Here is a 16,854-nt window from a genome sequence, read left to right as displayed (position 1 = left end):
GGTGATGCATCTTACGTAATTGATGGAATCATTCCTTGTAGGTCATCTTAAACGTAATTAATGTGCAATCCAAATAACCACCAACACTCTTATATATGCTTATATAATATTGAAAATAGAGATTACATACCATCACCCACTTGTATATCACCACCTCATAACTTCCTTTCCCGTGATATTTTATATTAACAAATTATATAGCTAAAAAGGAACATGATCAACTTATAGCTCATTTAAGTGCTGAAAAGTAATCCCCCAAAGTTTTGGCCCCAAACTACGAATAATAAAATGGGTCTAAGTGGCAAAAAATGGCAAAGCATATTCTAAGTAATATTTTCTTCAACAACAACCAATTTAATGTGCAAAAACATATTCTAAACATGAGGGTTTAATTTCTTGGCTCAACATAAATAATAAAAATGTGCTATAAAATATGTGATCATGCTATGAAATGTGCTCTAACATTCATATGCTTGGTTCAACATACGTGATAAAAATGTGCTCCCAAGTCATGCTATGAAATATGTGATCTTACTTGCAAAGTAGGCATTGAGTCAGCATATAACATCAAAGAACAAGTACACATATATGCAACGCATACAATGAAGAATTGAGGAAGACAAATATCACTTCTCATATGAGCATATAATGTGATTTGTGAAAATCATGAAGACTAAGTGGGCATGCTCGCTTCTCTCTCATAATTTGCTTACCCTAGTGGTAAGTTGTTAGACTACTAGCACTATGTCTTGGGTTCGAAACCCAATTTCCTCATCTTTCTATTACTCCATATCTCTTGATTTACTAGATGCCACTTGTGGAATGTAGCGGTTGAACCCATGACCTTCCAGTCTACATTAGGAAATCTTACCATGAAGAATAAGTGGGCATGCTCTCTGTACTCGTAATTAGCTTACCCTCGTGGTACGTTGTTAGACTACTAGCATTATGTCTTGGTCTCAAAACCCAACTTCCTCGTCTTTTTATTACGCCATACATATCACTTGATTTATTAGATGCCATTGCGGAATGTAGGGTTTGAACCCATGACCTTCTGGCCTCCATTGGGCTATCTTACCAACTGAGCTACACTCATCTAGGCTCTCTGTCTCTGTATCTCTCTCTCTCTCTCTCTCTCTCTCTCTCTCTTCCCACCCAAACCTACACAAACATAAGCATGCACACACAACGTAGAAACGTATTATTAGCTAGAACATAACATTGAAGTCATTCAATCCTTGGCAACTCAACCTTTGGACCACGTATGGAATGCTACATTTGTTTTCCTTGTACACTCAATCTAGAACCCTAAAAGTAAATGAAAAACAGTCTTCATGACCGTGGCACATGCATAGAGCGTGTGAACAAAAATACTGTTTAATCAACGAAGGCATATGTCCAAGGGCATGAAAGAACAGTTTTTATTGACAATGTGATCTCACAGTTAATCAACGAAGGCATATGTCCAAGGGCATGAAAGAACAGTTTTTATTGACAATGTGATCTCACAGTCCGTATTGAAGAAGTCCCTTACTTTTTAAGCTTTCCACTGTGTCTTTTAGGGTTTGTTCAAGTGGAATGAAGCAAAACCCAAGATCTTGCAGCTTCTTTGTTGAAAACTTTTCGAAGGCAAGCACTTGTGGCCCTGGCAGAATACACCTGCAATAAGTTCTGCATGTTAGCCATAATCGAATTACTGATAATATTGATGCTGACATGCCAGCCCTTCTGGAAAATAAAACCTTTGTGGAAGCAAGTGATCAGGATAAAGGTTCCTCAGAATTCCGACAATGGCACTTTTGTCCAATACCGCGTTACAGCACAAATACCGCTGCGATGACGATGCAGGTGTCTCATATGTGAGTATGTGTGCCTCTGCAACATCCCTCACATCCACCAACCCATAGATACAATTCTCATAGCAGTCACTTGAACCTATACACAACCACCAATGAAAAACACGCACACAGCCAAGTGACTGTAAATATCACATAAGAAGCAGGATCCAATCTTATATAGATAGATAGATAGATAGATAGATTCAGAGGAAAAGTATAAGGTCACATGGCATTATGACAGATATTTCACCATTTAATCAATGCATGAACAATGACAACCAACCATTGAGCAGATTCAATATAACAAGTGAGCTTGAATTGACTGTTGACTGCAATAGAGGACCCAATATCAACGATGGTAAAATGACAACCAGGTCCAGGTTATTTTCCTTTGAGAACTTCCATGCTGCTTGCTCTCCCAAAGTTTTTCCAAGCATATACCAGTGCTGAAATGCCACCAAAATTTGTTGTCCAGATGAGATCCATAAGCTTGTACTTTTTAATTCAATCAAATCCACCATGGAAATCATAACCCAATGAATCAAACCATACTATAAGAACAGATAAAAAAAGTCGATATAGAGAGGGAAAAAGATGCACCAACTTTATAATGTCCTTCCTTGGTTTGTTTTATTCACATAGGCTGAGATCTAGTACCCATAATATGACCCTACTTACCATTAAATAGTTTTTCTAAAGAAACACCAATCACGCTGGCCTGTTTAAAAATTAACTAGCATCGATGTGTTACATGTCCATATTCTTCCGAAAATTTATTGACGTGGATTTTTTAGTAATGTTCTGTTTGAGTCATATTAATTAAACTTTTTTACAAACATACAGCTGCGTTCTTCACTTACCAATCAATTCATTGGAAATTAAAATATGGATATAGGTCATCTGGAACTTTTGGAGTTCTTACCTTACAATATTATTTCAGCCAATGAAACAAGATAAAGTAACTCTTGCTCTATGTGCCCTTATGTTATCTGTACAAATCTAATTTATCCACACTGAATGATATTTATTTACCTGTATATGACCAAAGTATTAGTGTATTTCTATGAGCATGTGTGTGAGAGAGAGAGAGAGAAAGAGCGAGAGATGAAAGAGGCCAACTACAAAATGATAAAATCCAAACTTTTAAAGCATGTATATGTTTCAGGAAAGTAAAAAATTATATGAATGAAAGCGTGTACATATGTTTCAGGAGAGTAACAGTATTTCATGCACAGTATGAATGAAAGCATGAAGTATAAGATGCTTGATCAACTAGATGCATGATGCCAAGAAGGGAGGTCTTTAAATAGCAAAAAACAAACAAGAGACAATTTCCTGCAAGATATGACATCTCCTTCTCATGCAAAGAGTTGGCTTCCATGAATTTAATTTACTAACTTAAAACTCATATCTTTAAAGTCAGTAAATAAGACAGCTTGATTGTATTACCTTGTTCTCCCTAAGGAAATCTTCGTTGCTCCAACAAGATTCATCCACTACTTTTTCTTTAGGTCTATTTGGATCACCAGACACAGCTGCTACGGAAGATGTCATTACGACCCTCTTGATCTTTGCAGTAACGCAAGCTTTTAATACATTCAAGGTTCCATTTATGGCAGGATCAAGGACCTCAACCTGAAACAAGTTTAGGACATCATCAGACCAAAGAGATAGTTTATGCAACCTGATTAATTGTAAGAATCATGCTGAATTGTTACATTGTCATAAGCATAAACAGCTTTGGAAAGTTGTTGTTTACCTCTGGATTAGTAGATGTGTGGCTTGGGACAGGGCAAGCAGTATGAAACACACCATCGCAACCATCAAATGCAGAAAATAAAGATTCATAATCTAAAAGATTTCCCTCCACAAGGGTCAGTCTATCTTTAGCTCCATCTAAATTTTCCAAATGACCTATTTTCTGTTTGTCCCCTATCCAAGGATAAGAAGAAAAAAACCTTACTACCCGTTTTCAACAAATAAAATAAATGAAACAAAGAATTTAAATTTATATTTAGAAAAGGTCTATATCTCACTTTAAAATGATGGACATTCAAATACAGTGTAAACTGAGATTACAATGTCTGCACTAGATACTGTCATTAACATTTATATGCATTTCAGGACATATCTAAAAGCCTAAGTGGATCATGATGGCAGAGCAGGACAGGACAGACATAAATATCCAAGAGACTCCTCAGGTCTTCACTGACATTGTTAAGTCATTGGAAAAGGATACATCTGACGGAGTTGATGAGCATACAAACACATAATGAAGTCAAATACTGAAAAATGAGAATAGGTCATCGTGCAGTGATAAATAATGTGTTATACAATCAACCAGTTTGCTGTTCAAGTCTTGGTGATATCTAATACATGCCCCAATGATGAGGAATTGTTGGTCCTTGGAGACATGAATGCAAGGCAGAAACCACCAATCTCTCATTAAATCATATGGCAGACATGCTTGCATATAAATAGATCCCAAATTGAATGGCATTCATGTATTTTCAGTACAAGTGCAAAGGATCAGCCATGATGAACTCTATGCACCTTGTTGCTCTCAATGGAACAGAAAGTTTCCCTACCTCAAACAATTGGATATGACATATAGCAAGCATGAAGGCTAGGTGTCATTGACTAATAACTATGTACTAGTCAAACACGATACCTTAGATGTAACACAAAATTTTGAAGTCGGGTATAGATCCCCAAATTTAAATCACACCCCTACACAATCAAGGATACCAATGTGTATCTCAGATCGGTCATATACGACGAAAATAAAAATAGGTACGCTGATACATTATCAGATTGGTTCATGTGTCACCACTTTCAAAATGATATTAAGAACGCATGGCCATCATTCAAAAATGCAGTGTGCGATAATGCAGTATATATAATGGGTGTTAGCATAAAGAGGAGACATTTAACAGGTCCGCTTCATCATGTATGATTCGATTATGAATGTAAAGTAGGGAATGCAAGATTAAGACAACTCCAGACACAAGTGCTGCAACAATAAAATCAAGAGGAAGAAACAACGGCAATTAAGACCTTGATAAAGAAATAAGAGATACATTATGCAAGAAATAAGAGATACATTATGCGCTATCAAAGCGACATCACATGGAAGCCAAGTAGCACTTTTCCTGCACTAACTAGGCTGATGAAATCTTGGCATAAGTGGAACAATTAAACATGAGGCATCTCCATTTTGTGAGAGCAGTTTGTGAGCTTACCAAGAGAGCGCACCAACCCACGAACATGGTAGCCACCGTGCCGCAAGAGGCGCTGGACGAGGCACGATGCGAGGAAGCCGCTGGCTCCAGTCACGCACACCACCTGCGCCTGCTGCATCATCCTCCTCCTCCTCCTCCTCCTCCTCCTCCTCCTCCTCCTCCTCCTCCTCCTCTTGATATTAGACTCAAACACAGACTCAGACAGACACAGACTCAGACAGAGTTTGTATGTGCGTGCGTGCGTCTGTGTGTTCCTAAAGCGGTTGATTTCGTTGAGGTGGAAGGATGAGGTCTTTCAGAATAGTGGGAGTATGTATACACTTTAGATCCTAATATAAGATGTTAGCTATGGCTGACTAGCTATAGTTAGCTAACTAGCGGATGGTTGTGCAAGAAAAGAACATGTGATCTATTGCTGACCCACAATGTGAGAAAGTATATTTGCTCCTCCATTGAGAGATTTTAGTGCTTCTCAAGATTTGTTACTGATTAAATTTCGCAAACCTCGTTCCTTTAGGTTAAGTACATAAGGTCTGAAGGTACAAAATATAGCTCTTCAAAGGTACGTTTTCCTTTGGTTGGTTCTAAGGTGCACATTTGTTGTATCGTTCTACTTTTTTGGTGAACGTGGGTTACTTTATGTGTTAAAGTGCCGACCCAATATCAAATAATTCAAGAACTTCCTACCCATTCTACACAACGTGTTATGAGAATCAATTCCTATTATTGTGCACATAACTTCAAGAAATTGATGTGCGACTATCAATAATTGTGCATGTACAAGAGACACCAAATATAGTACAACAATGACATTGCCAAATATAAAGCATTTAGGCCCTTTGGATGTACATGTACAAGAGCCAAATGTGATTTTCTGAATTATATAGCCCAAGTTAAATATGTCATATGAAACACATTTGATGGATTCATGAGTATGTATGAAGGATTTCATTTGCCAATTGAGAAGGTCAATGTGTGGCCTCGAAATTGTGGTCAACATAGGAGGTCCAAGTTTTTATTGATATGTATTCTTATGTACATTGCATGATTATTGATATGCTTAGATTGCGTCAAAAAATGTTTCAACAAATTAGATCATCAGCAACTGTTTTTTAAGCCCATCATATGTATTGGATCATTGATAATGATAAGTTTAAATTGGCAAATCTTTGTTCAAAGACTCGTCCTTGTGGATATGGTTTGAAGAGTTAGCAATGAACATGTTAAGGATCGAGATATGCTAGATTTCACATATTAAGTACATGTATTACAACGCAACATATAAGACTAGCGCATGTTTCATGTATACTCACTCGCATGGACGTCTTTGTGGACATTGAAATTCAATTTATACTTTTTTTTATCCAATAACAAAATCTCCTTTGTACAAGATGAATAATAGTGCATAGATAAATTATTTGGTTGTGGAGCCGGTTCTGGTAACAAATGATCTAGTAATTTAAAACACTAATCCAAAGTCACGTTGTCGAGGTGATGAGCACCTAAGTCCAGGTTCAAATGTCTCAGAGGATATAAGAAGGCCTTATATTTTTGTTTTTTGTTTCTGGCAGTGTGCAATGCATGGTAGCATCCCGTCGATACGGGGAGGTGGGTAGCGTTGAAAAACTACGCCGAAAACGGTACAAATCTTAGATAGAAAACAGTTATACTCCAAGGCCCAAAAAAACGCATGCACGCCAAACATGTGCCCGAAAGTGGGGTTCCAAGGGAGGTGGGGGGCGAGAAATCGCACCCGTGGGGCCCCGTAGAGAAATGTGATGTGAGCGACGGGGGGCGGGCGGGCAAAGGGGGTTGGGTTGGTAACGACACGTGTCTAATGGTTTCTCTCATGGGATAGATACATACATACATACTCACTCTACTACGAAGATATGTAGATGATCCATCAGACTTAACTGTCACTATGTATGGTAGTTGGCTTGGTACTGCATGCACCAAGAAGACCGACTACACACTATGTATGTACATATAATGTATGTATACATTATGCTATAGGCCACCGCCATGGCAGAGCCGTGCTCTGCTCTGCATTCTCTCTGTTGCGGCTTTTCCTTTCCTTTTCCTTTTCCTTTGATGGAGCCCCCATCTTCTCACCAACCTCCGTCGTCTGCTTCTTCTTCTTCTTCTTCCTCTTTAACTTCGCCAACAGCGCAGACATAGATATATATATATATATATACAAGTCGCCTGTCGTGTATTTATTTAATTCTACAGACAACGCCTGCTCCTCCACCTCAGCCTCCACAGTTAAGTATTATGCATTTGCAGGATGCGTGGGGTGGTTCCGGCTCCTTCGACGTCACCATGGATTCCGCGACCGACGACGACCACGAGAGGAGCGGGCGGCAGAACCCGGAGATGGACAGGGCGGCCCTCCAACGGCTGGAGGAAACTCAACAGAGCTGGCTCCTGGGCTCCGCCACTGCCAGCGATCATAGAACAACCAAGAAGAAGAAGATGATGATGATGATGATGGGCAAGAAGTATGTGGACCTTGGATGCGTCGTGTGTAGGCGCAAGCTCTTGTTTTACTTGGCCGCAAGCTTGGCCGCTGCCCTACTCGTTGCGGCCCTCATCACCATCATTGTCAAGTTTGTCCCACGGCACCACCCCCCCCTCCCGCCTGAAGACAACTACACTCAAGCCCTTCGCAAGGCCCTCCTCTTCTTCGATGCCCAAAAGTGTAAGTCAATTCATTATATGTGCTCAATCAATCAATCAATCAATCAATCAATCAATCTTCTGCTATCACAGTTCATTCATTATATAAGCCCGTGCATTTTAGAAAGAATAACACATTAGTTAGTTTGTGATCACCTTCACAACTTTACTGGGCTGCTTTCTGGTACTTATAATTAGTAATGATCGATGCTGATATCTTTAATGCAATAATGCTTAATTTAGTATCCATTGCCACTTCATTGATATGTCTGGCTCTCATGGCCTAATCATTCATGGATCCATGTAATAAGAACCTTCTAAAACGCAAATGAATGAAACAATCTTGCCTTCTTGTTAGGACTCGAGAGCATATACTTATACATCAGGACACGTTCAAACTATATGTTCAAAACATATACTTACTTATACAGTATTCTAGGTACACAACATTCTCATGATACTACCAGGACTCTCTATGTATAGGATTCAGCTCTAATACTGCCATGCATTCATTACATTCTCGCTTATGCAGGCACCATGTTCCTTTAAATCAATACACCCCTCAAATATCTGTACTTATTGTCAGTTTCACATGCTTCATCATATCTCTACATATTAGAATGCCCCTACATATTTTGATTTGGTTCATGTGCTCCCATTCCTGGCAATGCGATCTGAGACACAATGGAATTTCAAATATAAATACGAACACATCAATAGGCATGTTCCCTTGTACTGTGGTGTTTTCAAATCTGGCATAAGTCTGCGAGATCCTAAAGTTATGCAATTTGGATTCATAGGCTCATAGCATATCTACACCAATTGCACGCAAAATTCTTGATGAGATCCATTTGTTTGGAATCACAACTTTATATGATAGGTCTACATAGACCTAGAGATTCAATCAAACTAAGTGGTTGTAATTAAGAAAAGAGGGATTGAACATTCCAATCTCTGCAGCAGGAAAGCTTCCAGAGCAGAACGGAATTCCATGGCGGGGAAACTCTGCACTAAACGATGGGTCCCTCCAGAATGTGGATCTTTCCGGAGGCTTCTATGATGCCGGAGATAACATCAAGTTTGGCTTCCCTGGTGCCTTTGCCATCACTGTGTTGAGTTGGAGCACCATTGAATATGGCCCCAAATATGAAGCCATGGGAGAACTCGAACATGTCAAAGAGCTCATCAAATGGGGCGCAGACTACATGTTCAAGACCTTCAATGCTTCAGCCCCTGCAATCAATCATCTCTGGGGACAGGTATTCTGCATTCCTCAATGTGCTCAACTATATGTTATGTTTATTTGCAATATTACTTTTAAAAAAACCGGAGGTGCTGTATTACAGGTTGGGAATGGTGGAACAAAGGGCAAGACCTCACCCAATGATCACTATTGCTGGGAAAGGCCTGAGGACATGGATTATGATCGCCCTGCATACTCATGTGATGCTTGCTCTGACCTTGCAGCTGAAATGGCTGCTGCCATGGCTGCTGCTTCTATTGTATTTAAAGACAATTGGCCATACTCGCTCAAGCTTGTACAAGGGGCCAAAGTCCTGTTTGATTTCGCTAGGGCAAAGAGGGCAAGATATGTGAAGGCCATTCCCGAAGCTGAGAACTTCTATAACTCATCTGGATATTGGGATGAGTTCGTATGGGGCGGAGCATGGTTGTATTATGCTACAGGCAATTTGACCTACCTTGAACTTGTGACAGAACCATCCATAGCCGAACATGCTGGTGCTTCAGGAGGCTGGAAGTACTATGGTGTCTTCGATTGGGACAACAAGCTCACTGGTGCTCAGGTATAATATGTGAACAAAAATTCTACTAAACTTGTTGCTATAGCTGTCTTTTCATTCATACATGGAAACAGCTTACTTCCTGTGTTATATGGCCACAGGTTGTGCTCACAAGATTCCGGATGATGATGAATCCAGGATACCCTTATGAAGATGGACTTAAGGAGTTCTATAATGAGACAAACCTCATCATGTGCTCCTACTTGCCTCAGTTCAAAGTATTCGATGTGTCAAACGGTAAGTTTTGGCAAATCCATATATCTTTGTTTTCCCCAGAAGATGCTTTCTGTTAAGTCAACATTGTGTTAATCCGGTTCGGTTTCGGATCATCTATAGGTGGCTTGATGCAGTTCAATTATGGTGGTCCCCAACCATTGCAATATGTTGCTAGTGCTGCCTTCTTAGCTGCTATTTATGGCGATTACATGACTGCAGCTGGTGTGCCGGGGTGGAGCTGTGGTCCTGACTTTATGCCGAAGGAAACCCTTCGGGATTTCGCCCGCTCGCAGGTGGGATAAAATGAAGTATTTAGCCTCATATTATGTAGTATGCTCTTTGTTGGGTCCGTTGAGCTCATGTTTCTTGAAAAACTACAGATTGATTACATATTGGGAAAAAATCCAAAGAACATGAGCTATGTAGTGGGATTTGGGAATCCCTACCCGACTCAAGTGCATCATCGAGGAGCATCGATCCCGGATGGTAAATCTTCACGAGGTTGTACCAGTGGTTACAGGTATAGGGATTCTAAGGCACCAAATCCACACGTGTTGGTAGGGGCCATGGTGGCAGGCCCAGATATGCATGATAGGTTTTCAGATGTGAGGAGCAATTATAACCAGACGGAGCCCACTTTAGTGGGCAATGCCTGCCTTGTCGCAGCACTTGTTGCCCTTTCTGGAGGCGATGATAAAGGTGTGGACCCGAATACAATATTCTCAGCAGTGCCTCCACTATACCCCAATGCCCCCCCACCTCCCTCTCCTTGGAAACCTTAAAAAGACGAGTAATATATTACTGTGTACAGTTTGACTTTTTATTATTATTTCATTAATATAAAGATAAGAAGTTGCCTTACCTTGCCAACAATAAAAATGAATTAAATCTGTGTTAGTACATCCACGAAGTGTATGGTTCCTCTTTGAATGCCCTCAATTTCAAACTCACATCATATTGTATCAATCTGCAAAAATAAAATGGCTGAGTCCACCCATAAAGAAAATATCTCATCAATTTGTTGATACTTTTAGCTATAATAGATGCTTGTTCTCGTATGCTTTACCTCGAAGACATGGAAGCATTTTGTGTTGAACTTTCACATTCGGATTCTCACCAGCACCTGTGATTCTGGTATTGATAATGGGTTTGTTCTAATACAGTATATTGGTTTTTCATATTACAACTCCGTAAATCAATCACAATTCTAATTACATAGTTTGAAAATTTGAGTCTAGCAGAGTCTAGCAGGCACGTTACTGGGCAGAGTACAATATGATTCATTCATTATTCCAAATTAATAAAAATGGCTTAAAAAGAGAGCAAATTAATAATTGAAAATCTCTTATTTCCAATAGAATAAGATACGCAGAAATGTCTAGATATTGAAGATGAAAAATCTTTATAAAACTTCTTTCTTAAAAGCTAAACAAGAACTATTCAAACCAAGCTTCTCAAAACGATATAGACAGGTACGCTGTGTATGCTGTAAGGCTAATAAAGCAAAATTATAGATGAAACGGTTTCAAACATCATGACATCTGAATTGCCCTTAAGATTGTAATGTACCTTTGATATGGAAAATAAGCTAGATTTTGAAATGCTTCATCCATGTTTGGATTGCAAATGTTGTAGCTATTATTCTAGTTTATTCTATAGAATTCAAGCAAATACTGCTCAAACAATAAGTAGCTTGTAGTGACATTTCAAACGGTTCAAAAGACTATTTGGGAATGTACCATAGCAATTACTTGTGGCTTTGCATAGAAGTAAAACTAGTGATTTATTGATAGAAAGAATGTGTCAGTCTCTTCTCTTCTGCAGGACACACAATCTGAGATTAGTTGTTGCACTCTTTGGAGATGGCATATCTTAGTTTTTTTCATTATACAATGTGCACATGAAAGTTTAACAGTTCAGATACTTCGAATCATTACCCAAATAATTTGATCATGCTATGACTGTATCTTGGTATTTAAGACATTATATAAAATGACACAATGTAATCTTTTAAAAACGTACTGAATTGGAATGTTCCCCACATCACTAGATCATATTGAAAAGATATTAAAACCATAATAGGTGCTCTGCTTACAGAATCATGTGTTCAACAATAGTCCCACAATGCATTCACAGAGCAAAACACACATCCATGTGTTTCACATTAAACATGCACACAAACAACAATAATCCATGTCACACCTTTAAGCATTGCATGCAACACTTGGTTATTCGACCTCCTTGATAACGAATAAACTTCGTTATCTGTTTTTTAATTTCCTCACAGAAAAATTTATTCAATCAAAACTACCTGAACATGTGGGAATTAATATGATTCAACATTGAAGATTTACATAATTTTTACTGAAAATCTGGATCAAAGTTATCCTACTACAAGGCAAATGAAAACCAGAAAGGAACACACCTTCAGCTATTACTATTGGAATTTTTACATCACGTTTTCACAATCAGCATGATTATCATGAATTAAAACACTCATTCTAAGATTTGGGAATCCTTGTCAATGTTTAATAAGTAAAACCTAAAATTAGGTGTATCTATCACACGTTTTCAACATTAATGATATTTCAGAATCATGGACATCAAGCACTATAATATGATTTGGGAGTTAGCTTGGAGTCCTATCCATTATCCAGGTGGTTCAGTGATAGACCAGCCAGAGCTTAACCGATTGGTCGTAGGTTAGAGTCCTATCCAGGGAGAGTAACCCCTCTTCGGTGAGTTTCAGACAGTGAAGAATTTGCATAAATAATCATAAATACCATTCTATGCACTGCATCTACTTTAATGGTGGGACTAATTTTAAATTTTCGTTGTTAGATAAACAATTCTGGTCAGATTTTTTTTCACACACATTCATCTACTCCAAGGTGATAATGGGGGGTGGGGTGTCTTTCATTAACTTGACAATCCCCTAACATTATGTTGACTTATAAAACAATAATAATCTAGGAATTTGATAATTTTCTCACTCATTTTCAAATTCTTCTTGTCAAGACAAAACAACTCTATTGGAGCTTCAAACTTTCTTCCAACATGATACCAAGGGGGATCTTTAGTTTTGACCCTAATAACTTGACTTGGCCATCCAACATATCATTGTATCTAGAGTTGCAGAACACTCTAGAATGTGAATGTGATCCGAGGTAACAAATCTATCTTAGGCAGATAAATTTAGGAGTTGTTTTCTACAGCCTTGTAGATGTAGACTTAACAAATTTTGCTCGACTTAAGGACACAAGACTCTCAAGGAACGATGGTGCTAAAACAAAGGGAGGCAGAACATCAACACCATTAAACCCTTTCTCAGGAGTCTTTGGAATTGCTGAGTAGTGGTGGTCCAGAGGACTTGCAACTGCAGCTTGCGGTTTGTTAAACCTCTCCGCGACATACGAGAATGCTGCAAATGTTGCACAGCTTCGAAGTATAGCATCTGGTGTTCCTGCAATTTTTAGGACCACACAAAAAAAAGCAATAGAAAAACATTTTAGTTTCAAATGCACGAACTAGTGGTATTATTGCAAAACCATAAACAAGTTCTTCCAGTTGTGAACCATATACCCTCTATACCTGGAATACTGAGAACAATGCCGGTTGCGCATCCTGCAATACCTGCGTTTATCTCTGAAAGCATAGAACATACATTTGATCATATCTCTATTTTTAGAACATTTCCCCCGAAATTCCAGTGTTCCACAATACACATAGCCTAGGCATACTCTTCAAGCATCTCTATCCAACCAAAATACTGCTCAAAGTGATGATTCTATCATCTTCACACACGTATGCATGCACACACTTGTGTGTATCATGTACAAGTTGACATTACACTAAACTCACAAGCCAAGGGAGTGACACTACAAGATGCGTTGATGTGTCTCATCATAACAAGATAAATAATAATAGTTTCTCAAAATGTCCCTCATTGAGTGTGCTATAGAAAAGGGGTTACAAATAATGTAGCACAGGCCGTTTGTGAAGAGCAACAAGGTTGTGGGTGAGGCTCTTATTTCACCTTGTGATATATGTTGTTGTTTGGAACCTTGTCAGATTTGGAGTTACATTTGTCAAATTTAACAAGTTTTGTCACGGTGTTATTTGACATCAAGATAGTGGGTGTTTGCACAATTCACACAGGTACCCCAAAATCAGAGCTAGAGATCGTTCTCCTATTTCTGAGATATTGGGGATTGTGTCAAAATTGGGATATGTGCAATGCTTATGTATTTGATGGTCGGCATGGAGTCAAAGAAAATCTATGGAAAACTTCCAGGTGGCCAGAATAACCTATGGACCAAGGAAAATGTTTCAATGATTTGGTTAAAATTCTACCATATAAAGAGGAAGCTATATATGCTCAAAGTAACAAAAAAATAAGAGAAAGAAAGAGAAAGATTATAGGAAACTTTATCATTCATCAGAATCATAAGTTTTCGGGAAAACAAATTGCCAATAACCACATACCAATAATATCAGAGCATATAACAATAAGTTTTTTGGTCCTTTCTTCTCTGCTTCAAAGCAGATTAAACATTTCATTTTTATAACACAGCACAAACTTCTATTTGAATGTTTACTGCAAACCATTCTAAAGACTCAAGACACATAAACATACCTAAAACATCACAAATGACTTAGGTGCTAAATGCAATCGAAGTATAAAAGTTAACATATGTTGACACTTACCATCATGCTTCCCTCGAATCTTTTTTAAGAAGCATGTAACTAGACTGTGTATACCAGAAAGCAGTGCAAAAGTCTGACAAATGATATGTAAAAAAAAAGGAATCAGATCTGCATTGAAACAAATGTTGCTTGATCACAGGTTTCCATAATTGCATAACTTGATAATTAACCTTGGCTGAAGTTCCTGCCTCCTTCAAAGAACCTTTAAAACCTTGTTTCTTCCACAATCCTTGGCCTACATTAGCATAATTAGGAATATTTGTTACTTTGTACAGAACAAAACTTTACATGTATATCCAAAAGCCCATTTCAAACTTTGGAGGTGATTCCTAACATATTGCCATGATGGAAATAAAATTTAGAAACTGATAAAAAGAGGGTTTTTTCATGTTCAAAGTCTTTTACAAGGCTTTGCAGTTTATTCACATCCATTTAAAACACGTCTGCCATTTGCAGGAAATAAACAGGAAGAACTGGATTTTTTTTCTTCTTTCATAACACTACTGATCCTAAAAATTCTACACAATAAACCAATCACCATCCAGTAACGTTTTAATAACAATATGCAACGTTTTTAACACACGGGAACATTTTTACTAACTCTTTTTGTTTCCTCTTGTTTTCTTCTGAAGTTTGAACTTTGTTTCCAGTTCATAATGAATAGGCCGCTTTTTTCATCACATGCAAACATAATGAGGTGACGATTCATATACCCTATTAATTTAACATCTCACAAATACACGAATTCTATGAAGGAATTCCCCGCTTATCTTCACAGGATCAACCATCCTTGATACAACACATACAAAGTGACTAAATTCCAAAAGAAAGGAAGGAAAAGCAAGATAGAGACAGACAGAAAAACGGGCGTAAAGAGGATATACCAAAGCCAAAAATGGAGCCCATGACACCCCCAGATATTCCATCACGAATGCCAGAGACAAGACACAGAGCAGCTCCACCCTCTCCACTAGAAACAGAGACACTGCCTGGAGATGGAGTTACTTCAGCGGAAGAAGAAGACATACCTTTCTCTATCTATCTATCTGAAAGTATTTGTTGACGTTTTTCAATGTACTAAGAGTGAGAAAACAACACTTGTTCTTATTCACCCATCACAGATTCTCCTCTCATTAACCTATCATACATACATATATGTATCATTATATGTATTATTGTAATTTGTATATATATAGAGGGGGTTAAAGGCTCCTCATATTAATCTCGATGTGTAAGGTGTGTTTGTTGGCTTGGATTTTATTTTTCCATTCAGTACACAATAAGTAACCATTTGTTATCGACATATAACTTCTTCAAATGAAAAGATATGATATATATATTAGATAGATAGATAGATATATTAGAAGGTTGTGTAATGGAGATGTGGAGATTATGTAACTCAAATCTACATTCCAAAGTGGCATCTAGTAATAGAGTCTAATGTGTGACAATTGGGCTTTGAACCCAAGGAGTTTCGTTGGTAGTCTAATAGCTCAACACTAGAGTAAGATGACTAGAATTCATAATAGGTCGAGTCGACATTCTTCATCATCTTTTGAATGGTGGTGAAGTTGGGCACCTACACACAAAATAGTTCACACCCTTGGCCTCTCCTTCACATAATTTGGAACATCTTGCTAGTCTAGGTGAGTGAATTCCTCTCACAACTTCAATCTCAAGAAATTCAATCCCAAGCTATTTACATTCTCTCCTATGATTCCACCTCCAAATGTTTCTGTTCCACATTTAGGAGGAATTAACAAGAACAAGTGTTTATCGTTTGTTGTTAGCCTCATGGTGACCCAACACACGAGATTTGATCCAGTCCAAACGCAATAACACATTCTCTATCAAAATTGGTTGGCATCCGTTCAAATCAAACATGAAATTGTGGGATTGATTTGGAGCCTTAGGTGTCATAGAGTACTTGGCATGGGGGTGGGGGTCATTGAGAAGCTCAAGATCATTACTTCTAGCCTCAAATCACATACACACTCACACATAAGTACAAGGATTTCTACTAGCAACCAATTTCCTCAAACTAAGTGTAAGGCCTAGGGTGTCTGAGTAGCTCGTGCACATTACTTCTATCCCCAGATAATATGCTTTGTGTTACTCTCAATTGAAAAAAGGAGATATTGACACTTGGAAATATGAGATCTAAAAATCCAATTTGGTTGGCCATTCTATGGGACATCATTAGTACTACAGATCCAGATGTATAGTAGCAAAGTGAAATAATTATACTCATGCATCCTAGACTACATAAATAGATAGTATAATACAGCTCGCAAATACTAAGACATTCTTAAACATCAATATAGCGATCCGTAACATCAATGGCGTTACAAGTTTTAAGTTACTAGA

General features: G+C 38.2%; 3 protein-coding genes across 3 annotated transcripts; 1 reads left to right on the top strand and 2 right to left on the bottom strand.

Moving 5' to 3' along the window:
* Positions 1-1,281: 1,281 nt before the first annotated feature.
* Positions 1,282-5,396, bottom strand: LOC147870139 (cinnamoyl-CoA reductase 1-like). The gene is made up of 8 exons (XM_087337309.1): positions 5,266-5,396; positions 5,081-5,205; positions 3,598-3,770; positions 3,288-3,473; positions 2,122-2,284; positions 1,743-1,935; positions 1,512-1,659; positions 1,282-1,443 (listed from the first exon to the last, which is right to left on the bottom strand). Exons 2-8 carry the CDS (start codon positions 5,199-5,201, stop codon positions 1,378-1,380), a joined length of 1,050 nt encoding a protein of 349 aa, XP_087193435.1. The 5' UTR covers positions 5,202-5,205; positions 5,266-5,396; the 3' UTR covers positions 1,282-1,377.
* Positions 5,397-7,357: 1,961 nt separating this feature from the next.
* On the top strand, positions 7,358-10,641 carry LOC147870138 (endoglucanase 25-like). Its single transcript, XM_087337308.1, has 6 exons — positions 7,358-7,784; positions 8,723-9,021; positions 9,109-9,567; positions 9,666-9,801; positions 9,901-10,073; positions 10,161-10,641. The coding sequence occupies exons 1-6, from the start codon at positions 7,358-7,360 to the stop codon at positions 10,560-10,562; spliced, it is 1,896 nt and encodes a 631-aa protein (XP_087193434.1). The 3' UTR covers positions 10,563-10,641.
* A 2,104-nt stretch (positions 10,642-12,745) lies between these two features.
* On the bottom strand, positions 12,746-15,601 carry LOC147870137 (mitochondrial import inner membrane translocase subunit TIM22-3-like). The gene is made up of 5 exons (XM_087337307.1): positions 15,372-15,601; positions 14,658-14,722; positions 14,488-14,560; positions 13,372-13,425; positions 12,746-13,243 (listed from the first exon to the last, which is right to left on the bottom strand). Exons 1-5 carry the CDS (start codon positions 15,511-15,513, stop codon positions 12,990-12,992), a joined length of 588 nt encoding a protein of 195 aa, XP_087193433.1. The 5' UTR covers positions 15,514-15,601; the 3' UTR covers positions 12,746-12,989.
* Between the last annotated feature and the right edge of the window lie 1,253 nt (positions 15,602-16,854).

The sequence above is a fragment of the Azolla caroliniana genome, unplaced genomic scaffold, assembly GCF_043228905.1.
Source record: "Azolla caroliniana isolate FFs.n. ecotype wild unplaced genomic scaffold, voAzoCaro1.0.p SCAF_1, whole genome shotgun sequence".
In the NCBI taxonomy this organism is placed as follows: domain Eukaryota; kingdom Viridiplantae; phylum Streptophyta; class Polypodiopsida; order Salviniales; family Salviniaceae; genus Azolla; species Azolla caroliniana.
Note: the sequence above shows the minus strand (reverse complement) of the source record. Positions and strands in the feature narration are given on the sequence as shown.